This window comes from Rutidosis leptorrhynchoides, chromosome 6 (assembly GCF_046630445.1).
Source record: "Rutidosis leptorrhynchoides isolate AG116_Rl617_1_P2 chromosome 6, CSIRO_AGI_Rlap_v1, whole genome shotgun sequence".
Taxonomy (NCBI): Eukaryota; Viridiplantae; Streptophyta; class Magnoliopsida; order Asterales; family Asteraceae; genus Rutidosis; species Rutidosis leptorrhynchoides.
This window is the reverse complement of record NC_092338.1, coordinates 424,839,362-424,865,820: the sequence shown is the minus strand read 5'-3', so window position 1 is coordinate 424,865,820 and position 26,459 is coordinate 424,839,362. Positions and strand designations below refer to the sequence as shown.

The window sequence follows — 26,459 nt, the reverse complement described above, 5'->3', positions numbered from 1 at the left end:
CATTCATTTTGGCTTTATTCTTTTAAGGTAATTAGTGTTCTATTACAATCATTGTCGAAGAGAACGTTTTACGCTAATAGTTCCTACAACGATAACAAAAACAGTTCACACGCAAAGGTGTTTCGAAACTAAACTTCATCCCGTTTTAAGCTTTCTACACTGAACGTAAACCCCGCATTCGCCAGAACTCACATGGTGCCACACGTGTCGCCATGAGGAATATTAAGAAAGCTTGGAAAATAAACCGTTGGGACCCCTTGTAAAATGTTAAATAAATTGTTAAACGTTAAGTATATATTAATTCAAATGAATAATTAAAAAAATAGGATTAAAATAAAATTAAGATATAGTGACGTGGCAACAATATAACAAGTATATATCCACAAATAAAGTGTTTGTAGTCTTCTGATGCCCTCCCTGATCATCATTCTCGTCCAGTGAAAATACCTTACCTTTGTTAATGGAAACCATCTTTAAAAGTTCTCCATGTTCTTATTCCATCACAAATAACAAAACAGACTCACCTATATCCTCACTTATTCATACTATTCAATCATGCAAGTCCTTAAATCAACTCAAACAAATCCATTCTTATATCATTAAAACATCTCCAACAATACCCCTCCAATTGTTGTACACCAAAATCATCACCATCTCTGCTACATCGTCATCAAATAACCACATTCCTGATACCAATTACCTACACTCTGTTCTTACTAAACTCGATAACCCCACAATCGATCTTTACAACATCGTTTTAAAATCGTTCATTCGTTCAAATCATAATCCTCTGTTGGCATTTTTGTTTTATACTGATTTACATGTAAAAGGTTTAGTTGCGGATACTTTTACGTACCCATTTGTCCTTAAATCGTGCACGCTTATGTGCGCGTTGAGAGAAGGCCAACAGCTACATTCACACGTGTTTAAAAACGGATTCGTGTTGAATTTGTATGTTGTGAACATGTTGATACGATTCTATGGAAAATGTGGTGTTATGGAAGGTGCCCAGAAGGTGTTTGATAAAAGTACTGAAAGAGATTTGGTGACGTGGACCACGTTGATTCAAGGCTACATGGACATGGGTTGTTACGAGAAAGGGGTGCAGACGTTTTATCAAATGTGTGAAACGGGTGTTAGAGCAGATGAGATGACAATGGTGGTTCTAATTTCAGCTTGTGCCAAGTTGAGAGATTTAAATCTTGGTAAGAAATTGCATAAGTATATGATTGATCATGAGCTGAATCTCGACGTGTATGTAGGTAACGCGTTAATTGATATGTATATGAAATGCGGTGATGCTGATTTATCTGTTCGAGTATTTACTGAAATGCCTGTGAAAAATGTTGTCACGTGGAACTCAATGATACTGGGACTAGTTCAACGAGGGGAGTTCACGATGGCGTTAAACGTGTTTAAAAAGATGAAGGATAACGGTGTCGAATATGACGAGGTTACTCTTGTTGGTGTGCTCAACTGTTGTGCTAATTTGGGCGCATACAAACAGGGGAAATGGGTACATTCTTATATTGACAAAAACGGTGTAAAAGCGGATGGATTTATAGGGAATGCGCTTTTAGATATGTACATGAAGTGCGGACACGTAGAAAACGCCATTTGTGTGTTTAAGCGTATGAAGCATAGAGATGTGGTTACATACACGAGCATGATCGTTGGACTTGCGATAAACGGAAACGGGCGAAAAGCCGTTGAAATTTTTTCTGAAATGTCGAAAACGGGAATTGTACCGAATGATGTGACATATGTAGGGATGCTGATGGCTTGTTCCCATGCTGGACTTGTAAAGGAAGGCTGCAAGTATTTTGTAGACATGATAACGGTGCATAATATAACGCCTCGAAAAGAGCATTACGGGTGTATGGTTGACCTTTTGGGCCGAGCGGGATTATTAAACGAGGCTGAGGATTTTATCGACAAAATGACTACGAAACCTGATGGTGTAGTTTGGGGAGCATTATTAGCTGCTTGCAGGACTCATGGGAACATTGAAATCGGAAAAAGGATGATGAAAAAAGTAGATGAAATGGATACGGAGATAGATGATGGTGCGTATGTACTTATGTCGAATTTATATTGCTCTTCGTATAGATGGAGGGATGCGTTTAAGTTACGAAAGACTATGAAAGAACGTAATGTCAGAAAGAGTCCGGGATGTAGTTCGGTTGAAGTGGATGGTGTGGTATATGAATTCAGAAAAGGGGACAAATCGCACATGAAAGCTAAAGAAATTTATATGTTGTTGGATACAATTGAAAAACATCTAAAGAACAGTGACCAGATAGTAGCATAAAAAATGGAGATGAATGATGGAATAGAGAGACTGATTTTGGTGGGGTTAACACAGTCTGAAGCAACTCATTCATAAGTATATGGATCGAAGTTGTCACTGTTTCTGGTTTTTTTTAGTGTAACAACTTGTTTGGTTCTGGGAAACCTTAAATATTGTTGTAACAAGAATATTTTGTACATTTGTGTAGCGTAGCAGCATGTTACTGCAAGATAACATGCTTTGAACAACAGCATATAGAACCTTTGAGTTCCCATGCCTGAGTCTCCTTGCTAGCATTATGGATCCATCTCCAAATTCCTAGTAACACAGCATATTCGTCATTATAATTACATAAACTCCAATTGCATACATGAAAGCAGTTTGCTTTGAATAATACTCTTAGAGGAATTTAATCAAACAGTTGGTGGGCATAAGACCCTCTCCAACACCTGGCTAACGCGGCGTGCTCGCGTGTGTGCTCCTGGCGTGTGTGCTCCAAGCACATGAAACCAATTTGGTGTGCTGAGATGTTATTGGTTGAAACCATACAACTTCCAATCAGATTTTAACACATCACCCAACACGCCACTTAACACTCCACCCCATTATTTTCCAGTTTACTAGCACGCCCATCAAGCACCCCACCCCTACTCAGCAACACGCCAACACGTCCGGGTTAAAGATGGTCTAATAGAGAACCCCAAAATGAAAACCATCAACCAGCATGCCACTTACTAATGAACCTATATAAATAGTATCAAATGACACAGATTTTAGCTGCAAGCTAATATTAACACGGCTAGATACAGTATTGATTTGCGTGTTATACTACCAGTACGTGTGAGGAATAAAGAAAAAGGAAGGATTGTTTGTGGTGTAGCTCATTTTCTAAATAGTTGTAAAAAACCCATTTACTCGCAGATTAATCCTCGATTAATCATTTTTATGAGCAAAGCGTTCCGATTTCTAAAAATCCGTTTAATTAAACGATCAACGTCAATTGATGGGTCTTAATCGAATTTGATAATCAAAGTCGGTCAAAATCAAAAACGATTAACATTTTAACATGAATTTAACTCAGAACTTTATAGTTTCGGAGCATGAACAATTTTAGACAATTATATTGAAGTTTATTTTTATATTTATGATTTTTTTCTATATTTATACATATAATTTTTAAATTTTAGTATTTAAATGTATACAGTACAATCCGATTAATCCCCGAATAATCTCCGAATCGCCTATTAATCCTCTCAAAATCCCGACCGATTAATCCCCGAATAACGAATTTTGCAACCTTGCATATGAATATGGAAGTAGTGTGTTAAATACTATGACAGTAAAAATAATACGCCGATGCCGGGGATCGAACCCGGGTCACCCGCGTGACAGGCGGGAATACTTACCACTATACTACAACGACTTTGTTGTAATTCTTCATTTAACGCTTCTTGTAATGTGGTTATATAGGTATGAATTATCTATTTCATGAATCATTATAACAAGTGATGAGAGCCGTATTTCATTCTCATCATTAACCCATTTCAATCATAACCATAACCCTTTCTTCACACTCAAATTAATTAATTAAACCAATTTACAAATAATAATGTTCGGAGTATAACATATATCGCGTAATGCAGTATGCTTTAGATTGGCGAAATAGAGCACGAAAGACAATTGGTGAGAGGAAGACGGAGCTCTGCCATCAGCGTTATACAATTGGCAAAGTTAAAACGTAACATTGGCGAGGGATTTGCATCCCGATTCGGAATGGTCTTTATAACAAGAGAAGTTATGACAGCAGTCCATTTCGTTCAATGATTTAATAAATTCATCCAGCGCGTGTGGATACTTTGGTTCGAATAAGAAGCTATGGCAGGGTTGTACGTGGGGCTTCATACATAATTTGGCAAAACAGAAACAAACTTTTTTCCCGAAATCAAAAATGGACTATGCCGATTGCTTTTCAGGAAATCCAAACTCGAAGTTTTAAATGGATAAGCAATAGATCAAAAAAGGGAAATATCGAATGGCTTCAATGGATTTCAAATCTAAATCTGATCGTAGATCCCTGTTAATCTTTTTGTAGACACATATGTTCGTACTGTCGTTTTCGTTTTTTCAATATTTACATAGATTTCGATCTCGCTGATGTATTGTCTTGTATAGTCTTCGGCTTGTAGACTACATGTACTGATGTACTGTCAAATTTTTGGTAATAAAATCATTTTCTTGCTTTTCAAAAAAAGAGAGAAGAATAATGTAATCTTTTAGAATTATCATATGTTCAAACGAAATACTAGTATAACTTGGCTGCAAAAGTTTTTTATAATAATAAAGAGTTGCCCAAATACATTTTTCAAGGACTACGTGCATTTGGAACACAACTATCACCATCTCAGAAACTATTTTAATGTTGAATCAAAATCCTGTTATATATTTTTGTACACCTTTTCAACCTTGGACCCATAGGTCAACAAGTCGTTTAACCAACTAATATAACTTCCAAGAATGACCTAAAACGCCATTTCAAGATCCTTATTGCAATGTTAACTTCAATGTCAAAGGGTTATCAACACGAAACAAATCTCCATTTTCTTGGTATCCCAAAGACCGGAGCTCCTGCTTGGTTGCTAGTACATCTCGCATTGACGGTTGTACATGAGGATTCAAGCGAGGTGGCATTAACGAATTAACCCATATTTGTTGTTTAGGTAACACTGGTCTCGACCATTGCGAAGGGTCAGAAAACGGGTTGCCAAAATACGATTGCACCCCAAAAGCACAATGCTGATCTTGACTTATCGTTTTGCTAGCCGTGATCCCTTCATTCAAGTCTATACCAACATTGCGGTTCAGATTATTCTCTGAAGAGATTGTCTCGGTTTTCAGTAGTTTGTGTGAATTTACCATATTACCCTCCATGAATTGCATATCTTTGATAAGTCTGCATATATAAACATGTGAAGCACATCGCTTTCTTGACTTGTTTCCACCATTAATAACATTGTTATAATCCTGCCAAAAACAATTTGTTAAAGCTTAAACACAAGAATTGTGCCTATATAGGAAACTAGCAATAATAACTTGTTTGTACCATTTTTATTTCAACTGCATTTATTGATTTATTCGTCACATCAATCTGGGCACATTTTGGAACCAAATCTTTGGATCTTGAAGTTTCTGCTTCTGAAGTTTCTTTTTTTAAATAAATCTGAGGAGAATTATTATCTCCAAAATATATTCTGGCCAAGGCAAGCAAACCGGCAACTGCTTCTTCTTCATCTTTCGTTACCTGCACAATATTAAATAAAAGAATTTTAGTGAAGACACTTTTGTGTGTGAAATTACCTTTTTACCCTCTAAAGAAATTAACAATCTTCGGGATACTTACCGCATTAGCTTCGAGCTTTTTATTGGAAACTTCTGATGACAGTTTAAATGTAGAAATCCCATTTGTTGGAGAAACATATTCGTGTTGTCGCTTCACCAATGCTGTATATAGAATTGCAAATCAGATACTATAGAAGAGCAGAATTGACAATTTGTTTTCACATTTTTTTTTTATCATAAATTTGTCATAATATAACCAGAAAACTGGACTCTTAAGGAAAAATTGGACTCTTCAAGATCATATATAAATCCTGAAAATACATAAAGAATTCAATAAAATACCAAATAAATATGAAAAGATTGAAACTTTATGGTGTCAAAGCCCCTAATTTCTAATAAAGAAAGCTCAAAGTACCATGTAAATTAAACAGACCTGAGCGTAATTTTCTTGGGACGAAGACATGATTAACTGTATGACAATCATCCAAAATCTGCAAATTGAAAAAGGACAATAACTAAACTGCATGATTAGAAAATTATACTAAATCAACTTAAGACAAAACCAGGCTCATGTAAAGGGGTGTATAGTAAACATTATTTGGTCAAAATTTGGATAACCTCATCAACACATAGTTAAATTCCCAGACTACCCCTTTATGTTCATTGACACAAAATGTGAAAGTACCATGATATCACTCTTAAAATAGCCTCATTATCCAATTCTTCATCACTCTTAAAACAGCTCATTATCCAATTCTTCATTCACAGTATGAATATATCAAAATATGCACAACCTAACCCCCCATAACTATAACTATCATATGTATACATGAATTTATATGAGGTCAAAACTGAATACGATTATTAGTATTGTTATTATTACCTTTTTGGAAAGTTTGAGGGTTTTGGAACAGGAAGATGTATCCATTTCACCCACAGAACTCAAAGTTTTCAGCTTCTTTGATGATTTGTGCAAAATTCCATCACTACCCCTACCTTTATCACAAAGACAAAAAATTTATATATTACTCCAATAATTTAATATATTATATTATATGTGATAAATAAAACAGGATAACTTCACAACAAATTGACTAATGACTAATTACGGATAAAAACATAAAAAAGGGAGACATTTATATAAAAAAATTCATTGGGTTTTTTGAGATTGGAATCAAGAGCAGGGGTAAAATTGTAAACAGCAAAAAGATGAGATTTTTACCTGTTTGTCGCATCACATCTGAGAATCGAGTGGATCCTTTCCTCATTTCTGCAAAATTGATGATATTAATATGATTCAAGGATTGAAATTCAACAAAAAAATTAAATGAACCATTTTTAACAAAATATACACGCACAGTAAACACACTAAAAACACACACAGTTTAAAGAACTTTGGAAGGAAAAGATGTTGAAAGAATCCACAGGATCCCATAATCTCGCAGTTCGTACAGGGATCAATTGAATAATTCAAGGAACACCCAATTCAAGAAGTCAAAAAATAAACATACCCAGACGAAATTAAGCTTCAAATTTATATTCTTTATTTAGAAAAATGATGAAACTGGAACGGCAAAAGTCTTGAATACGAAAAAATCTAAAGAAATCCACTAAAAATAAGAAAGACCCAGATGAAATTAGCTTCAAATTTACAATCTTTATTGAAAAGTTGAAGAAATTAGAACGGAAAAAAATCTTGAATTAGCTTCAAATTTACGATAAAGATGAAGATATTAGAAAGCTAACGGAAACCCAGATGAAATTAGCTTCAAAGTTCTTATCTTTATCAAAAAATAAAATAAAAAAAGAACCGCATACATCTTGAAAATTGGATGATGAAGACGAAGATATGAGAAAATTAACAGTAACCCACAAAAATTTAGCAAAAACCCAGATGAATTGAGAGCTTACTGAAATGAGCATTAACGGAATGATATGGAGAATATTTCACACACTAAAACACACACACACAGAGTAGAGAGAGAATATGTAACAGACGAGGAATAAAATGAGAAGAAAAAAGAAAGAGAAGCTACACAAAAAAGTAAAGGAAAAATCATACAACGGACTCGCTCTATCTATCTTACACACAAACCTATACGTACAAGAGATACATGTATCTATAGTTCTATACACACAGCACACCTCTTACACAAAAAAAGTGCACCGTAAAGTACTATTTTTCGTATAGACTAGTAATTTTAATGATAATTATAAATTTATAAATAAATTATAATAATAAAATAATGAGTACTTTTAAATCAAACATTTGGAAGACAAATATTACAGTACTTTACATGTTAATATGTTATGCGGTATAGAAATTATCATAATCATATTAAGTGGAGTAATAGATTGGTATAAATATATGTTTATGTGTTAAAATATGAAAACAACTCTATGATATGAAAATCGTCATAATAAAAATAGCTTAGTTAAATACGTATATCAAATATAATAACTTGTACATACACGATCCATCCTAAAAAAACTATATATCTTAATACTTATATAATTTTTTATAATAATTATTATTTGTTAGAGAGATAATCACTACATATTATTAAGTTTATCATTTACCCTTATATACTATTTTCCATCATTTATTTAACTTACTTTATTTAATTTACTTTGAAAATAAAAATAAAATGTGGTAAAAATATGTTAAATTCAACAAAATTCTAACAAAGTAACTTCTAACTTCGAGTACTTGGTTAACAATCCTTGCTGTTACGCTTCTCGGCCCACACATTCATTAGTCTTCTCAATTTGAATAGAAATATAGAAGCCCATTATAGAATATTTAAATTTGAGGCTGTACGTGAACATGGGCTTTAAGCCGTAGCGTAGATGGTACAGGCCCAAATCAAACCTTCCAATTTTTTTTTTTTGTATACCTAAGTTTCCGATTCTGTTTGTGAACCGACTAACCCAAAGCGATCACCCGCTTTGCAGATAGCCCAGAATCATCGTGAGTGAACCTCTGTGGTCACAAGAGGATTTATTTTGCATTAAAAGAAATTTGAACCTTGGACCTCTTGTTTTGTTGTTATCAAAAGATCTTGCACTAGTTTTTAAGGTCACAAACCTACTAAGAAATATACCAAATGAACGCATAATGTCATTCCTAACACTTTTCTGAAACCTCTTCAAAGTTGCATGTTTCTAATCGCGGCATTATTGTAAAAAAATAATATAAAATGATCCGGAATATAGTGAGAGTAATAATAACAAGTTCAATAAAAAATAGATATGCGAGATTTTGTTATTTTTAAAAAAAATATATATACTTGATAGAAGGTTTTGCCTGTTTGGAATACTCAGGTGATTGTTTTGATTTAAAAAAAAATATGTCATAGGGTGCCTTAGTTATTACAAGAAACTTTCTCTGTGCATACACATAAATAAAGTCACAAACTTTAGAAAATCTCATTTCATACTAGAAATGCACAACTTTTTCTTGTTATTATTGAGCTTATATTGTAGATTAAACTTGGATTATATTTTTCTTTTTCGTAAAAAGACCACCAATGAGCGGGATCAATTGCTTCTTCTTCTTTTTCCTTAAAGATTCATTCCTTTTCAAGACGTTTTCATCACACGGTTGCATCATAACTTGTGCAACCGAAGGTGCATTTGCAAACGTCACATAGCTCTTCTTTTGAAACTCCACATCCGACATTGTATCACGACTTGTAATATCTTCTTCGATAAACTTAAGATCCTCGTTAATGTCTATGTGATTCTTGGAGTCGTGAACTTTAAGTTGTTGTAACTCATATTTGGTACGTTCGAGCTCTTGTTGTAGTGAAGAAAGACAAGTTGCCATTATCATTCGATCTTCTCGAGCCTCCTCTAGCCTTTGTTTCGTCTCCTTTAATTCTATTGTGACTGGTGTAACTTCATTTTCGTTTTCTTCATTTTGCATCTGTGTTTATGAATGTTTTGTAACACTCAAATAAAGTTAAAAGTAAAAACATTTGCAACAAATAAATATAAATATAAATATATAAATAATACGAGTAACTCAATAAAGGTAAGAAGTCTATTATCGTGAGTGGGCCAAGGCCCAAGTGCGTGATGGATCAGTCAGAAAGGATGCCTTCACTCACTTTTAAGCAACCCCCTTTCTTTTATCCATATAAAATATACTCCGATTTTTCAGTTGAATAATATAAAGTGTGTTCGAACGACTTTAGTGCTTTTTTTAACAGCGGTTATGACTCACTGTGTGGTAAAAATCGGAGTTGAACCCTTGACCTTTCATATTGGAAAGCAAGTAACTATCACCACGCCAACTTTTGTTGTTTGACTTTAATGCTTTTTACAAATGATATGTTCCGGTTAATTAGAAAAAATTTATATTGAAGATGACAATACAAAGATAATTTAATTTAATATCTATGTACTCGATTTACTATCATCATACAAGATGGTTATTAGTTAATATTCTCATAATAATAGCCTCATGCCTTCAAATTTCACTAGTAACACGTATTGGGGTGACAAGGAAAAAGTTAAAGATGGTCACGAGAGATAATTTGGTTAGATCGTATAAATAATCAATACTTAGCCTCTTTAAGTAACATAAAGCGAAAAACCTTATTCGTTTATCTGTTTGTCTATATAGTTGAATTTACCTAATGTTACTCTAAAAAAATTACTCCGTAACATATTATGAATTGTCGGTGTTGCAGTGTCCTTTCAATCATGAAGTTAAAGGTTCAATCCCCATATTAACATATGCATATATAGTCATGATAAGTAGTGAGATGTGTGCGCATTTTTTTTTTTTTTAACAAAGCAAACTATATGTAACATAAAACTAATTCTCAAAAAACAACTTGTGAGCACTCATCAGTTATCACCGTACTCATATTCAGATATTGTATCACTAATAAAATTACCACATAATATAAGCAAATTAACAATTTTTATATTAAGTATATTTGAATATTTGAATTTGCAGGTATCTCTTAAGATAAACAGATATATTTCACAGGTATATACTCACTTAATTACTTAAACTACATTACTTACCATTGCAACAAAAAATGTAACATGCTTTTAAATGGCATTATAATCACAATATAACAAGAATTACAAATACAAGAATCGGTCATATTAGTTGAGATTATATATGATCTGTAATCGTAAGTAATGAAACAATTAATGAAATGGAAATAACCTTCTTAAGTTTATTGGCGTAAACTTCGCTCGCGAGAACTTTCTCACCGAAGAGCACAACTGCCTCCTTGACAGACTTGAACGGAGCACTAGTATCGATCTCGGCTCTTCTCATCATTGATTAGCGATTAGCGAATAGTGATTAGTGATTAGTGAATGTGTGTGTGAAAGTGAGATGGTATGTGAAGTTATAATAAAATTGATAAGAGAATGAGAAGCTTCGTTTCTTTGCGGGCACTTCACTTGCACTGAATGTTTGGTTGGGTTACATATGGGAACATTAATTTTTTATTGTTGTTTTATAGATGAAGCTGCTGGTAGTATACATATGGGATTTTGCTTTACTCTACATGTTCCATTTCGCGATTAGTGTAATCCGGCAAAAGTAGGTTCGGGTAATACGTTCGAGTAAATTATACTCCCTATCCCAATCCTTTAATATATTTTTTTGAAATTAAATGATTGGCATAGAGAGTAAATTATACCCATGACACACATATTCGACACGTATTAAATAAAGTCTTTTTTATAAGATTAATACACATTTAAACAAAATCCTTTTTGGGTTATAAATAAGGAGTCGTAACTGGCCAAGAGGAAGAACGGGGACGAAAAGAAGAGACAATGTCAAACTAACTCCGGTATATAAGCCGTTTAGAAGTCAACCAACGAAGCCACAGAGCGTATGCCGCCTAAAAGATAGTCCGAACAGAGCATGCCAAGAAGAAACATCAGAAAGGTTTAAAGACGTAATCACTCGCAAGTCAAACAGAGTTGCAACATGTATGGCTATCCATCCGGACAGAGGATGATGTGATGAAACACTTGCAAGACTCAAAACCGCGTTCACATGTAAGCCCTTCAAACTTAGCCAAGTGTGTAGGCTACCCGGTAGTTTGCACACAGACATTGAGACATCTGGGCCATAACACACGATTGGTATGTCCATTCCACGTCAAACCATAATTTCAGGAAAGTTTGTTACCCATTTCTTTTTTGTTAGTTGTTAGGATCTTCTTGAATAAACAATTTTATCCATTATAATTTATACATATAAATATATGTAGATTGAATTGAGTAGCGTCTCTTTGTGTATCAAGGATGTTCCTTAGTTATTGAAGTAGCATGTGTGTATTCTGTTTTGGATGATTAATTTAGTTCATAATAATTTTGCTATACATTTATTGACTTACTTACCTGCTGTTGACCTCATTACTTGCCTCATTCCTTCATTGTTTTAATTTAGGTGGAGTACACTAGCATGTGTGTAAAACTTCTTTTTAATGTTAACAGTTTACACCTGGTTTTTTATCACGTACAACCATCAAACCAGAGACCAAAGCAAGGCTCGACAAAACAGAAAGTATCATAATACGTCGTCCTTCCCTGAAATGGAACTTTTATGCTGGAGCAAGAACTAGCATGAAAGTCGATCTATTACAACCAGTGCTGTTGTTCGTATTTCATTTTCTTCTTCCATGCCCTTCTTTCTTAGAAAGGCACTCACTGAGTTACGGAATCTAAAATCTTGAGGCTGATTACGGCCCCTTTGATGAAAGGTAAGCACTTTGGTTGGCTACCTATAATATAAAGATCTTTCACTGCACACTTTAGATATTTGTTTCCATCCAATCAAAGACGGCGAGGCGCCTCTAATCTAAAGATAATAGCTGGCTACATTTAAGCCATTTTTATTCCTTTTCAGTTTAAAAAACTTTCTTATAATCAATTTTTTTAACGGGTCATTATAGTAAATAACTTTAGCATTTACATTCACTTACTACTTAAAACTTAAAACTTAAAACATGTTATTAAATTATTTCGTTTAAAAAAATCTGTTACTCCCTCCATCCCATATTAATAGTCCACGTTTCCTTTTTCGTCCGTCCCAAATTAATAGTACACTTCCATAAATAGAAAAGAATAATTGGTTAAAGTACTTATATACCCTTGCTTTATTTAAGTAAGACAAAAGTATAGGTAAAAAGTAATGAGTAAAACTGGAAAGTAGGGAGAAAGTAGACAAAAAGTACATGTGACAGTCACTTTTTCCTAAACTGTGTGTTTTTTGTCTGTGGACTATTAAATTGGGACGGAGGTAGTATTTCACAGGTCATTTTGCTAGTTATTAATATTATATTTTTATGACACGGACATATTGTTGGAAAATATCTTTTCAACACCAAACCAACACATCAATTAGTGTTCTTCATAATTTACATGCGATAATTGTTAAAAGGGAAAAAATGTAGCTTATAATACTCCGTAATATTCATTCAGTGTGCTTTTATATAAAAATTTAAAATCACACCAAACTAAATTTCTTAACTGATTTTCGCACAAAACCAATAAATTAAGTGTAATTCTTTGTGTAAATTAAGTGTATAAAATTAATTCTTTGAAATTTTTTTTAATTAACTAAAAAAATGTACGATCAAATTACCCGTTGAATAAATAAAAGTAAACTAACCTCGTGTTTCAACACATGTACTTGTCTCCAATATCCACCCAACCAAAACTCCACCTTGATTTCACCGTCAATCAACAATGTCATTCACCGTTAACTCACCGCCGGTCATCCGATCATTCCCCATTTCCCGATCACCCATCTCCCGTACGCCACGTGTCACCATGGTTCTTCGATCCAGCACCGGTGTCTCAGTCTCCACAGCTGCTGCTCTCCCTATACTGACCAAATTACAAAATGATTGCGCCACCCCTTTACCCCTCCTCCGCCACGTGGCAGATGCCATGGCTAATGACATGCGCGCTGGCCTTGCGGCTGACGGCGGCAGTGATCTTAAAATGATCCTCAGTTATGTGGATTGTCTGCCAACTGGGTATGAAATTTCTTTGATTTAGTGTTGACTTTCTTTGACTTGAATACAAAAATAGTTACGGATTGTCTGCCAACTGGGTACTACCAAAAATAGTTATTGTTGTCAAACATATTATTTGTACACTAAATTAGTAAATTTATTGTTATTACTTTTGAATACTAAAAATGATAGACTAGACTAGAATTGAATATCATTAACTACAAGTAATTATTGTTTGATTGTGTTTATGGACTTTAATTAACTCATTGAATTATTGTTATGGCTTCTGACTTATGTAAATTATACATTATGTTAGAAAGTTTGATTACTACTACAGAAAAAATATCTGAAAAACAGTCCATGTTTGACTTTTGTATGTCAACTTTGTTAATTTACCAACTCCAATTTTAGCCAGTATGATAAGTTTATTATCAGTTGCAAAATTTAAACAATACACGTTTCCTTATAAATAGTTTTACTGTAATATTTTGAAAATATTTGAACATAAAACTATGACAAAGTATTTAAGTATGTGAATTTTGATTGTTAGAAGCATCACATTTGACTCTGAAAAGTCAAACTTTGACACTATTTCTGTTTCATTAAAGCAATTATTGAGTTGTGGTTGAATGTAGGAATGAAAGTGGGTTGTTTTATGCATTGGACCTTGGTGGTACGAATTTTCGAGTTCTTCGAACTCAATTAGGGGGAAAGGATGAGAGGGTGCTTGACACTGAATTTGAGCAAGTTTCTATACCACAAGATCTGATGTTTGGCACATCTGAGGTCCATATTAATTCTCATATAGTCATATTTCAAAATTTAGGTAATTTATTTATGTTTTATTGATTGATGTGTTGATACACGGTTAGATGAATTTGTAGGAGCTGTTCGATTTTATTGCTTCTGCATTAGCAAAATTTGTGAAGAAAGAGGGCGGAAAGTTTGTGTTGCCGAATGGTAGAACTAGAGAGACGGGATTTACGTTCTCTTTTCCGGTGAAGCAAACTTCCATCGACTCTGGGATACTAATCAAATGGACAAAGGGTTTTGCAGTCTCTGGAACGGTTCGTAATTCTGTCTTACAGCCAAATGAATATGGAAATTTGATCAGTGAATTTTAGAAGTGTATACATGTGCTGAAAAAAGTATACCGGTTTAGCTAATATGTTATTGTGTTTCAGCCCGGAAAGGATATTGTGGCGTGTTTAAATGAAGCTATGGGAAGGCAAGGCCTCGATATGCGGGTTTCTGCATTGGTATGGTTATCCTTTATGTACTATTGTATATATTTTCTTGATGCATCGTAATAAATCCAAATATAATGTGTTTAAGTTGTCAATGTAGGTTAATGATACGGTAGCAACACTAGCCGGAGCAAGATATTGGGACAATGATGTAATGGTTGCCGTGATTCTCGGGACTGGAACCAATGCTTGTTACGTCGAATCTGTCAATGCCATTCCTAAACTACAAGGGCACAAATCCAGAACTGGAAAAACGGTTTGTTTATCAGTTCCATTTTACAGTGTTACATTCCGTACAAAGAACAAGGAGAATCAGTGGCGGATCTAGGATTCGTTGTCAGTGGTGTCACTAGTTATAAGCTCAAAAAAATTTACACTATCCAGTGTTGTCACACAAAAAATTTTTATCACTAGTTAAAAGTCCAAAAAAATTTCTACTGCATCGCATATTTCAGTGGTAGCTCGTGCTACCACTGGAGTAAAGCTAGGTCATCCCCTGAGGAGAATAACAACCCATTCAAAGTTGTGGGTTATTGTTCCCATCTATTCAGGCCATTATTTTGACCCATTTACTAATAAACGAGCGTATACAGGTTCTGTTTATATCTAGCGGGTCAAACAGATAAAATAAAGAAAATTAGTTTAATATGAACACGTTACATCCTTCAACCGACGAATTGATCAAACCCGTGATTGTCACCATAGTATATATATTTATGCATTAAACCCACTAAATCAACAAATATTTTGCCTTAAAAGGGACTAGATTAGATAAAAATATCATTATTTAGTAATAACACTTTCACAACAACTGGTGATCAGCCATTTTATGGTAATGTAGTTCGATTTGGGTCAGCATAACCAACGACATCATACCAAATACATCGTGATGGCCCATTAGCCCATATAATGTTGATCTCATGTAGAGACTCTGCACTAGCATTGTTCAAAATTTAATACATACTGAGTTATTCAAAGTTGGTCTGTTGTCAGATTGTAAATACTGAGTGGGGAGCATTCTCAAACGGGCTTCCGTTGACCGAGTTTGACAGAGAGATGGATGCAGAGAGTATAAACCCCGGTGAGCAGGTAAGTTTCAACGATTATTACTATTTATGTCTTCATCATAACACGACAACAATTTTTATTTCGTTTATATCATATTTCTTGTAAATGTATATAATTTCTTATCTAAAGAACTCTAACTTCAAATTTTCTTCACAATTATATTATTTATGGACAGCTATTTGAAAAAACAATCTCGGGTATGTATCTTGGCGAAATTGTTAGACGGGTACTTGTAAGAATGGCCGAAACATCTTCTTTATTTGGTAATCATATTCCCGAAAGGCTGCAAACTCCATTTGCGCTCGGGTAACTGAAAAACAAATGAATAAAATTACAGTCTTAAATGGTAGTATATAAATTGATAACTAAAAGGTCAATTCTGAATCGAAATTGTAGGACCCCATATATTAGTTCTATGCAGCAGGACACCTCTGAAGATCTTGAAGCCGTTGGATCAATCCTCTATGAAGCCACAGGGGTAATCTATACACTTTCTACTAAATATACACATACTTTAAAGTTTTAACAACTGATATTCTTTATCAACAACAACAATATTACCCAATCCCGCTAAGGCAGGGTATGATGGGTTGGTAGGATGTAGACAATTATACCTCGATGGGACTGTTTCTAGAAGGACAACTGATTTTTAAATTATTTTTACTAAACAAAATATCAACTCAACAATAGGTAAACTCAAATTTGGATGCGCGAAAATTGGTGCTGGAGGTGTGTGACACGATTGCAAAGCGTGGGGGCCGTTTGGCCGGGGCAGGAATAGTTGGAATACTCCAAAAGATGGAGGAAGATTCAAAGGGTGTCGTTTTTGGAAAACGTATGGTTGTTGCCATGGATGGAGGTTTATATGAGCATCACCCTTATTACCGGAGGTACCTTAAAGAAGCGGTGACCGAACTTCTAGGCCCTGAGTTATCGAGTCATGTAGTTGTCGAGCATTCGAAAGATGGATCTGGCATTGGAGCAGCACTTTTGGCAGCAACAAATTCGATTTATGAACACTGATATATCGAGAAGATATTTGATTGTTTGCAAAATTTATCTATCTAGTCATTGTATCTTATGTTTGACTTATTTTTAAGAAAAGTCATTTTTTGGGGAAAGGATAAAGCAACTTGATTGGTTAATGAAATTCAAATCAAGGGACTAAGAAAAAGTCTATATATGTATTTGTATCCATATTTTGTAAAACAATACAACCAAGAGTTATGTATTATACTATTATGTGAGTTTTATTCGTTTTGGTACTTGGTATATGCTTGAAAATCGGATAAAGCTATTCATGATATGAGTTTGGTTTGTATACGCGCGGATGGCAATGTAATGAAGTGACAGTTTAACAAGCATTTTTATTTATTCATTTATTTTCAATTATGTGATTGTAGCAATTGTGGCAGTTCATCAACCACTAATAAATAACTATAAATATAGATATAGATGTTATAATTTTAATACTTTATATGGCATATATTTTACTAATTATGAAAGAAGATACTAATATGAAGGAAGAAAGAAGAGATTAAATTCTTATTCAAGAATGGTGTATTTATCTTGTACATATTGATGCATATTTATACTACAAATAGTGTTACATATTTGACTTTTGTGAATTATATAAAATTGTTAGCCACCATTTCTTGACTTCTACTTCAATAATTGATGTATTATAACACTCCCCCTTGGATGACAATTTTAGTAGCGAACAACTTGTACTGCCTCGTTAAAAACCTTGCTAAAGAAAAACCCAGTGGGATAAAAACTTTAGCTAAGGGAAAAAGAGTGCAGTATAAGGTTGACTCCCCCTCAAGTAGACATCATTGAGTCGTCACATCTTTTGAACTTGACTCATGCCAATATTGTGAACGTGTGTTCTGGAAATAGCAGTTGACAGTGCTTTGGTATAAAGATCAGCAGAGTTGTTGATTGAACGTATCTCATTTCAATCTGGTTGGCCTTAATGAGATTTTGAGTGTATGAGAAGAATCTAGGAGGTATGTGTTTTGTTCGGTCACTTTTGATATACCCTTCTTTCATCTGTGCTATGCAAGCTGCATTATCTTCATAGATAGTTGTTGGACTTTTATTGCGTTCTAGTCCACAAGAATCATTAATGAGTTGTGTCATTGATCTCAACCAAAAAAAAAAAACATTCCCGAGTGGCTTCATGTAATGCAATCACTTCGGCATAATTTGATGATGTTGCAACAAGTGTTTGTTTTTGAGAACGCCATGATTTTGTGGTAACTCCATTTAGGAATACATATCGAGTTTGAGATTTATCTTTATGAGGATTTGATGAATGACCTGTATCTGCATAATCAACCAAATCTTGTTTTGATTCGTTAGAATAAAATAATCCTAAATCAGTAGTTCCTCGAAGGTATCGAGATATGTGTTTGATCTCATTCCAGTATCTTTTGGTGGGAACTGAGCTGAACCTTGCCAACAAATTAACTGCAAAAGAAATGTCAGGTCTTGTACAATTTGTAAGATACATAAGAGCCCCAATTTTACTAAAATATGGAACTTCTCAACCAAGAAGATCTTCATGATCTTCTAGAGGATGAAATGGATCAGTATCAATATTGAGATCTAACAACCATAGAAATACTTAATGGTTTTTGTCTTGTCCATATTAAAACGTTTTAAAAACTTTTCGGTGTAAGTTGTTTGATGTACAAGTAAAACATTAGGCATATGCTCAATTTGTAATCCAAGGTAATACTGATCTCTTTATTTGTTTATATGATGTTATGATCATTGACATAAACAACTTACAATCACATATCCAGACATTGTTTTCTAAGTAAGAACACATGTGCAAATAAGATTATTTGTATACACTTTTCTTATCAAGTAGTCATTTAATCGGTTATACCACATACTTCCCGATTGTATAGACCCATAAAAATCTTTGTAATTTAATAGAATACATTCCCTTGGGTTTTGCATTAGATGCTTATGATACCTTAAACCCTTCAGGTATATTCATGTATATCACTATCAAGTGATCCATACAGATAAGTAGTTACAACATCCATGAGATGCATTTAAGTAACTACCAGGTTGATTAAGTATCTAATAACTAATTGTATCCATAGGAGGATAAGTTTTCCTCATAATTCATTTCCGGTCTTTGTGGGAAATCTTGAGTTACAAGTCTAGTTTTGTCTTGTAACTTCATTTGCACATTTCTTTTTCGGATAAAAATTCATTTGTATCTCATACGTTTCACATCTTTAAAAGTGATAACGATTGATCCGAAAACTTTTCTTTTATCGAGCGATTCTAATTCAGCTCGTATTGCTCCTTTCCATTGAGCTCAGTCATGTCTATTTTGACACTCAATGACAAATTTGGTTCTAGATCATCATCTTTAAACATGATGTCATTATATGAAAAATTCTCATCAATATTTTTTATTCCGTTTCAGTTCTATAATATTGCATAGTTTATTGCAATTTCTGTATTTATTATCAATATCCTCTGCAGAAGGAGTATTGATATTTGGTTCTTATTGAACACTTTATTTTACCTCATTATCAGCTGATTTTCTTTTAGAGAATTTTTATCTTCGGAACCAATTGATCTTCCACGTTTCATGCGTGGCAAAGACTCAAGAGTGACATTATTGCCAGCTTTTGGAATTTCAATTCGAGCTGGAGCATTTACTGCTATTATATATGATTTAGTCACTCTTTTTGTATCTTTAAATGCATCACGTAATCGATTTGCAAGTTATTGCATATGCATTATTTTTGAACTTTCGTTTCGCATTCTTTTGTGCGAGTATCAAGATACCTTGATTGATGTTCACATCATGAAACATCATTTTATTTATTTTTTTTTTTCATTTCTCCCCCTAATCTAGGGAACAATTTTTCATTAAAATAATAATCAGTAAAACGTGCTGTAAAAACATCACCCGTCATGGGTTCAATATATCTTATGATTGAAGATGTTTCATATCCAACATATATTTCCATCCTTCTTTGAGAAACCATTTGTTGTGGTGGTGTAATTAAAAATACACTGCACAACTAAATGTTCTAAGATGGAAAATATTTGGCTCTTGACCAAAATTAAGTTGGTAATGGAGAATATTTATGACTTGCACTTGGTTTAATGCGAATTAATGTTGCATCATGTAAATTTACATGTCCCCATATAAATATTGAGAGTTTTGTACTCATTTCCAATTGTCTAATTATTAGCTGCAAGCGTTTATCTATTGATTCAGCTAAACCAATTTTGTGTATGCACATGAGCAACTGGATGTTAAACAACAATCCCTGTAGACATATAATAATCATTAAATGCTTGAGATGTTAACTCACCAACATTATCAAGTCTCATCCTTTTTAATGGTGTAATCAGAATAATGTGTTCTCAATTTAATAATTTGTGCAAGAAACTTTGCAAATGCCATATTACGGCTTGATAACACACAAACATGAGACCATCCGCTAGATGCGTCTATTAGAACCATGAAATATCAAAATGGTCCACATGATGGATGAATTGGTCCATATATATAACCTTGAATTCATTCAAGAAACATTGGTGATTCTTTCTCGATATTCTTTTCATTAATCACTATATGTGCTTTTCATTAATCACCATATGTACTTTTCATTAATCACCATATGTACTTTTCATTAATCACCATATATACTTTTCATTAGTCACCATATGTGCTTTTCATCATATGCGTTGCGGTGCTACATAGATATTTCTCATTTCCGACTATCATTGACTGATAATCATATTCATTATAATATATATCAGAGAAACTTAACAAATTTCTCTTTGATTTAGGAGAAAAACAAGACATTGTTTATCAGAAAATTCGTACCATTTGGTAATATGAATTTTTGCTCTTTCCGTTCCTTGTATCAAGTTTGCAAGACCTGATATAGCATTTATAATTCCTTCATTTGATTTAAATCAATGAAATATTTCTTAGATTTGATCATAGTGTGTATGTTACCACTATCCGCAATACATAGATCTCTATCATCTAATTGATATTGTATTTCAACAAGATTAAAACTTCAAATAAGATAAGTAAATAATGAGTAAATATTTCATCAAGATAATCAAATATTATTAGCTGCAAACAAGTTACAATCCGCACTACATAAATGATAACACCTAATAAACATATATTTGGATGGAGTTTTAGTTGTATTAGTTAACCTCTATTATTTGCATAATTTTTTTTAATAAAGGTTACGGAGTACTATATAAGACTTAATAACATACATGGTCTTTATTTTTCCAACTATATAAACTCCAGTCCTTTGAAGCATATATATAGAGTTAGTTTCTAATCTAGACACCATAGTTAAATGGTTATCTAGGTAATAGCCAATCAAAAACTATAGTTCTTAGACTAGAATACTAGTAATACACATTTTCGGACGAAAACCCGAACCTAATATCTAACAAACAGCAACAACATGCCGTCTAATCTTAACTTTTCTGGCCAATTTATATACTCGTAAATTATTACTCAAGAATAAAGTACCACTCTACCAAGATATTCACGTCAAAACGTCACCTTTTATTAAAAAAAAAATTCTAAGACGATATACAGAGTAATTTTTTCTTTATTAGTGTGTCTTATACTCTTATACCATTACCGAAACCATTCTCTATCAAATTATATGGATATTATAATTGAAATTTATATATAAACTATGTACGTTCTAGCAAAGAGTTTTATTGAAATATATTATATTATATCATATATTATATGTTATATAATGATTATAAATTATACAGTAACTATTAACATTAACTAATTCCTTATTGTTATTACAGTAATTTTTAAGCTTTTTCAACCAAGATATAAAGTAAATAAGGACTAAAATTAATTAAGTTAAATGTGTTTTGATCGGAATATTAATTTTGAAAAAGTTATCTCCAACCAATAACATTATTGAACACACGTTACAAATTATCTTAAAAGCTAACTAAAGATGATCAAAAGTAAAAGTGATTGATACCTTTAAATAAATCTCTATATATCTTAATCATCTACTACGGAGTATATTAGTTATCAATACCTTATATTTTATAGGGAATTATTAATAATGATAATCATCAATAACAAATGATGCTAGCATATGGTCTTGACCACATGTTGTACGTGGATTTGCACATGCCAACCAATTATTATCACTTTGCAAAGTTGTGGAACCCAACGGTTAACCAAAAATCAACACAATCCCGTAATTTTCGTTACTTTAGTATCATATCATTTTTCAAATTAGTTTCAATAATAATCTACACTAGTATGATGGTGCTAGCAATGGACCCTACCAAGTACTAATCAGAAAAATAAAAATTGCATTATAGAGTGAGAAAAATAATTGAGGCCTACTACAAATATGTATTCATATTATATATATATATAGACACACATATGTATGTAAAAGGAGAGGATAGAAGATACTCTCACACACAAAACACTTACGTCCTGTTTCTATTTTTATTTCTTAGTTCATTTAGTAAAATTATATCGTAAACAAGTATTGCACAGGAATTTCTAATTCAAGTTTCAACCATTTGAAGATCATGGAAATGCAAATACAGTCAAATCGCTTAATGTACAAATTATAATGCAAAAGGTACAAGCCTAACAAAGCACAAGACTGTCGGCAGTAACATGTAAGCGAAAAAGACAAGTTACTGAATATATAATTATTTTGATTTTAAATATATAACAATTATTGTGGATATCTTGTTTTGAAAATTTTTTTATAGTCGAAGGCTTTTTCTTTGACTTCGAAGTTAGTTACAAACTAGTATGGAGTAATAATTTAACAAATCGCAAGAACACTACATACAATTAATATTCCAGGTACGGATTCTTGCTTCAATCTTATATTCTTTTGATTCGTATATAAAATGATTTTCTTATTAATTAATTAAGTCAAATGTTAATTAAATGAAGTCAACAACCTTTTGGAATACCTGATGAGTATAACTCAGTAGTGGAAGAACACAAGCTGATAAATTCTTGATCAGAAGACACATCAGAGTTTTCAAGATCTTCCGGCAGTTTCAATTATGGAGGATGGTGACCGACGAGAGCTCTTCGTGCTGATAACGTGTTATAATTTTAATACTTTATATGGCATATATTTTACTAATTATGAAAGAAGATACTAATATGAAGGAAGAAAGAAGAGATTAAATTCTTATTCAAGAATGGTGTATTTATCTTGTACATATTGATGCATATTTATACTACAAATAGTGTTACATATTTAACTTTTGTGAATTATATAAAATTGTTAGCCACCATTTCTTGACTTCTACTTCAATAATTGATGTATTATAACAATAGACAGACAGTAAATAGATTAGATTTTAAGTGATAAAAAGAAGTTTGAAATTTGGTTGCTTTGTGAAATTCTAATTAGATTACATGAAGAAACTGGAGCTTGTTTTCATACCTCTAATTGCTCCCACTCACCTAACCTCAACAATACAGTTTGCTAAACTTTTGATCCAACATGATCAAACAATATCATCCATCACTTTCCTTATCATCCTGCTTCCTAATCAAACCGACATCGATCAAGCTACAAAATCTGTTTCTGCTTCTGAACCTCGAATCAGATTCATCATCGTTCCTCCCCCTACCACCAACCCTCTCTCTCAAATCTCATCACCTATCTCAGTAGAAATGCTTGCACACATCTTCATCGAGAGCCACAAGTCACAAATCGAACAAGCGGTTACAGATTTAGTATCAGATGATTCAAGAAAAGTTATTGGATTTGTACTTGATATGTTCTGCACTAGCATGATTGATGTAGCCAACAAATTCAACCTTCCTTCGTATATCATGTTTACGTCCAACATATGTTTTTTGGGATTCTTGCTTCATGTCCATACGCGCCATACCCAACTTGGCGTCGAGTTTAACAAATCGGATCCGGATTCGGTTATATCCACTTACCGGAATCCGGTTCCTGTAGACGTGCTACCAAATCCGGTATTCGAAAAAATTGGTGGTGGGTACGATGCTTTTGTTTACCACGGTACACGGTTTAAAGAAACTAAAGGGTTTATTGTTAATTCATTTGTTGAGCTTGAACCTTATGCTTTTAATTCAATTTCAACTCCAATTCCAGTATACCCGGTTGGACCGTTACTAGACCATAAAAAGGTAAACCGGACAAACGGTTCGAACGAAGTCATTAACTGGCTCGACAAACAACCACCAAAATCAGTTATCTTTCTTTGTTTTGGGAGTATGGGATGTTTTAGTGAGCCACAGTTGGAGCAAATGGCTATTGCACTTGAGAAAAGTAATCAACGGTTCTTGTGGTCAGTTAGAAAGCCACCACCAGATGGGGTACACGTGGCACCAACTGATTACACAAATGTAGAAACCGTGTTGCCAGATGGGTTTTTAGAAAGAGTGAAAGAAAGAGGGATGGTTTGTGGGTGGGCCCCACAGGTGGAAGTGTTGGCTCATGGTGCGACTAAAGGGTTTGTGACACATTGTGGGTGGAACTCAATTTTGGAAGGGTTGTGGCATGGTGTGCCTATGGCAACTTGGCCTTTGTCTGCAGAACAACAGTTGAATGCTTTTTTGCTTGTGAAGGAGTTGGGGTTAGGTGTGGATTTGTGTATGACGTATCGGAGTGGAGGGTCCGGGTCCGAATTGGTGATGGCGGGTCAGATAGAGAAAGCGATAAATTGGTTGATGGATGATGAGAACCCGGTTCGGAACCGAGTGAAGGAAATAAGTGAAAAAAGTAGAAAGGCGTTGAAAAACGGCGGTTCGTCATTCATTGCGTTACAAAAATTGGCTGAAGATATGCTACAGAACATCGATTAAAGATTTATTAAGATTAGATCACAGATCACTGTATTACTCTTCACCATAACTAGTTAGTTTCATGCTTTATTCTATGTATATGTACGATTGTATTTGTATTTGTATTGTATTAATAAAGGAATAATTAATAATTACAACCGAAAGCGATATGACAGATCCACGGTTTTCCGAAACAGAAATACGTTTTCGAATTGAAGGATTCCAATGAAAATCTAACAGCGATTTGGAGTAAATCAAATAACCGATTGATTCTTTGGAATCCTTGAATTAGAAAATATATTGCTATTTTGATTTTGGGACGAAAAAATAAAACATAGGATGAAAGTTTATATTATATTATATTATACTTTTTTTTTTTTTTTTTTTTTTTTTTTTTTACGAAAAAGAGGATTTTATTAAATCAAAATAACAAAATACATGGGGCAGGGTATGACCTAAACCCCCAAAACAGAAAACAACAATGCCTAAACCTCGTACATCAAACATCAAATCAAAACTAAACATCAGCTAGACTTGATCTGCAATCGACTTCCTTTCAACACCAAATCCCATTTCTTCTCAGCGATCTTAATTGCATTCGAACCCTTAACAACAAAGGTTGTTAATTTCAATTTGATGCCTTCAATTATGACATGCACTAGATCCATTTCTTTTCTCTTCAAATCCTTGAAAAATCTACAATTCCTTTCATTCCAGATGTTATACACCACAGCAGCCACAGTTAGGCGATTGATTATATCCCAAATTTGATTTCTAAATGGGTAACGAGCAAGAGAATCAATGATTTCATTCAGAGTATCTGGAAGACCTTGAAAGAGCAGAAATTTTTTACATTCCTTCCATACATTCTTAGAGAAGGAGCATTCAAAAAATAAATGTTGAACCGAATCTTCACATACACCACATAATCCACATTTGAAGCTTTTAGTAGGAAACCACTTCATAAGTTTATCTTGAGTAGAAAGTCTGTCCAATTTAGCCAACCATAAGATAAATGCATGTTTGGGATTAGCTTGAGGATACCATATCACATGATGCCATGTAACCTTTGGCTTCATAGTTCTTAGATCTTCCCAAGTTTGACTGGTTTTATAAGGTACACACTTACCCTTATTATACTTTATATTATATTATATTATATTATATTATATTATATTTTATACTTATATACTAAACCTCCTCCCAATTTGTCATTTCAGTTACAACCCGTTTTGAGTTTGCGTTCACACTACAAAGGACCCCTCAAGTTTTGCACAAATTACACACCGCCCCCTCAACTTTACACTTTTTCATAGGTAAAAACTGTAAATATACAATTTAATTAAAATAAAAAAACCTTACTCCACCCGAATTTATAACGGGCCCCATCTTCTTGCTCGGTGCGAGTTAAATTTTTCCGAGGCCACCGTTCAACTCGAAAAAATCTCACGAACCCAACGGGACTAACTATATGCAAAACGGACATCGTTAAAAAAACACTAAATAACGGGCCCTATATTCACGCTCGGTGCGAGTTAAATTTTTTCGAGACTACCGTTCAACTCGAAATAATTTTACGAACACAACGCGACTAACTATACGCGAAACGGACATCGTTAAAAAAAATAAATATTTCGGGCTATATTACATAC

At 33.5% G+C, this 26,459-nt stretch overlaps 6 protein-coding genes and 1 non-coding gene across 9 annotated transcripts; 3 read left to right on the top strand and 4 right to left on the bottom strand.

The window, feature by feature from the left end:
- The first annotated feature begins 428 nt into the window (after positions 1 to 428).
- LOC139855961 (pentatricopeptide repeat-containing protein At1g08070, chloroplastic-like) lies at positions 429 to 2,311 on the top strand. Its single transcript, XM_071845198.1, has one exon. The coding sequence runs from the start codon at positions 461 to 463 to the stop codon at positions 2,309 to 2,311; it is 1,851 nt and encodes a 616-aa protein (XP_071701299.1). The 5' UTR covers positions 429 to 460.
- Positions 2,312 to 3,641: 1,330 nt separating this feature from the next.
- TRNAD-GUC (transfer RNA aspartic acid (anticodon GUC)) lies at positions 3,642 to 3,713 on the bottom strand. The gene has a single exon. It is a non-coding gene; the product is annotated as a tRNA-Asp (tRNA).
- A 910-nt stretch (positions 3,714 to 4,623) lies between these two features.
- On the bottom strand, positions 4,624 to 7,662 carry LOC139853443 (uncharacterized). Of its 3 annotated transcripts, XM_071842839.1 has the most exons (8): positions 7,538 to 7,599; positions 7,138 to 7,236; positions 6,849 to 6,896; positions 6,510 to 6,622; positions 6,060 to 6,117; positions 5,688 to 5,788; positions 5,391 to 5,588; positions 4,624 to 5,311 (listed from the first exon to the last, which is right to left on the bottom strand). In XM_071842839.1, exons 3-8 carry the CDS (start codon positions 6,892 to 6,894, stop codon positions 4,832 to 4,834), a joined length of 996 nt encoding a protein of 331 aa, XP_071698940.1. In that variant the 5' UTR covers positions 6,895 to 6,896; positions 7,138 to 7,236; positions 7,538 to 7,599; the 3' UTR covers positions 4,624 to 4,831. The 3 variants fall into 3 exon arrangements, with proteins under 3 accessions (XP_071698940.1, XP_071698938.1, XP_071698939.1); XM_071842837.1 differs by lacking the exon at positions 7,138 to 7,236 and having other exon boundaries at positions 7,538 to 7,662; XM_071842838.1 differs by lacking the exons at positions 7,138 to 7,236; positions 7,538 to 7,599 and having other exon boundaries at positions 6,849 to 6,991.
- Positions 7,663 to 9,079: 1,417 nt separating this feature from the next.
- On the bottom strand, positions 9,080 to 10,931 carry LOC139851673 (WEB family protein At1g75720). Its single transcript, XM_071840774.1, has 2 exons — positions 10,815 to 10,931; positions 9,080 to 9,554 (listed from the first exon to the last, which is right to left on the bottom strand). The coding sequence occupies exons 1-2, from the start codon at positions 10,929 to 10,931 to the stop codon at positions 9,114 to 9,116; spliced, it is 558 nt and encodes a 185-aa protein (XP_071696875.1). The 3' UTR covers positions 9,080 to 9,113.
- A 2,367-nt stretch (positions 10,932 to 13,298) lies between these two features.
- LOC139851674 (hexokinase-2, chloroplastic) lies at positions 13,299 to 17,397 on the top strand. Its single transcript, XM_071840775.1, has 9 exons — positions 13,299 to 13,653; positions 14,268 to 14,418; positions 14,517 to 14,699; positions 14,817 to 14,891; positions 14,980 to 15,135; positions 15,873 to 15,968; positions 16,123 to 16,253; positions 16,344 to 16,425; positions 16,638 to 17,397. Exons 1-9 carry the CDS (start codon positions 13,361 to 13,363, stop codon positions 16,968 to 16,970), a joined length of 1,500 nt encoding a protein of 499 aa, XP_071696876.1. The 5' UTR covers positions 13,299 to 13,360; the 3' UTR covers positions 16,971 to 17,397.
- A 5,952-nt stretch (positions 17,398 to 23,349) lies between these two features.
- LOC139852065 (anthocyanidin 3-O-glucosyltransferase 2-like) lies at positions 23,350 to 24,993 on the top strand. Its single transcript, XM_071841283.1, has one exon. It carries the CDS (start codon positions 23,404 to 23,406, stop codon positions 24,826 to 24,828), a length of 1,425 nt encoding a protein of 474 aa, XP_071697384.1. The 5' UTR covers positions 23,350 to 23,403; the 3' UTR covers positions 24,829 to 24,993.
- A 338-nt stretch (positions 24,994 to 25,331) lies between these two features.
- On the bottom strand, positions 25,332 to 25,886 carry LOC139855193 (uncharacterized). The gene has a single exon (XM_071844436.1). It carries the CDS (start codon positions 25,884 to 25,886, stop codon positions 25,332 to 25,334), a length of 555 nt encoding a protein of 184 aa, XP_071700537.1.
- Positions 25,887 to 26,459: the final 573 nt, after the last annotated feature.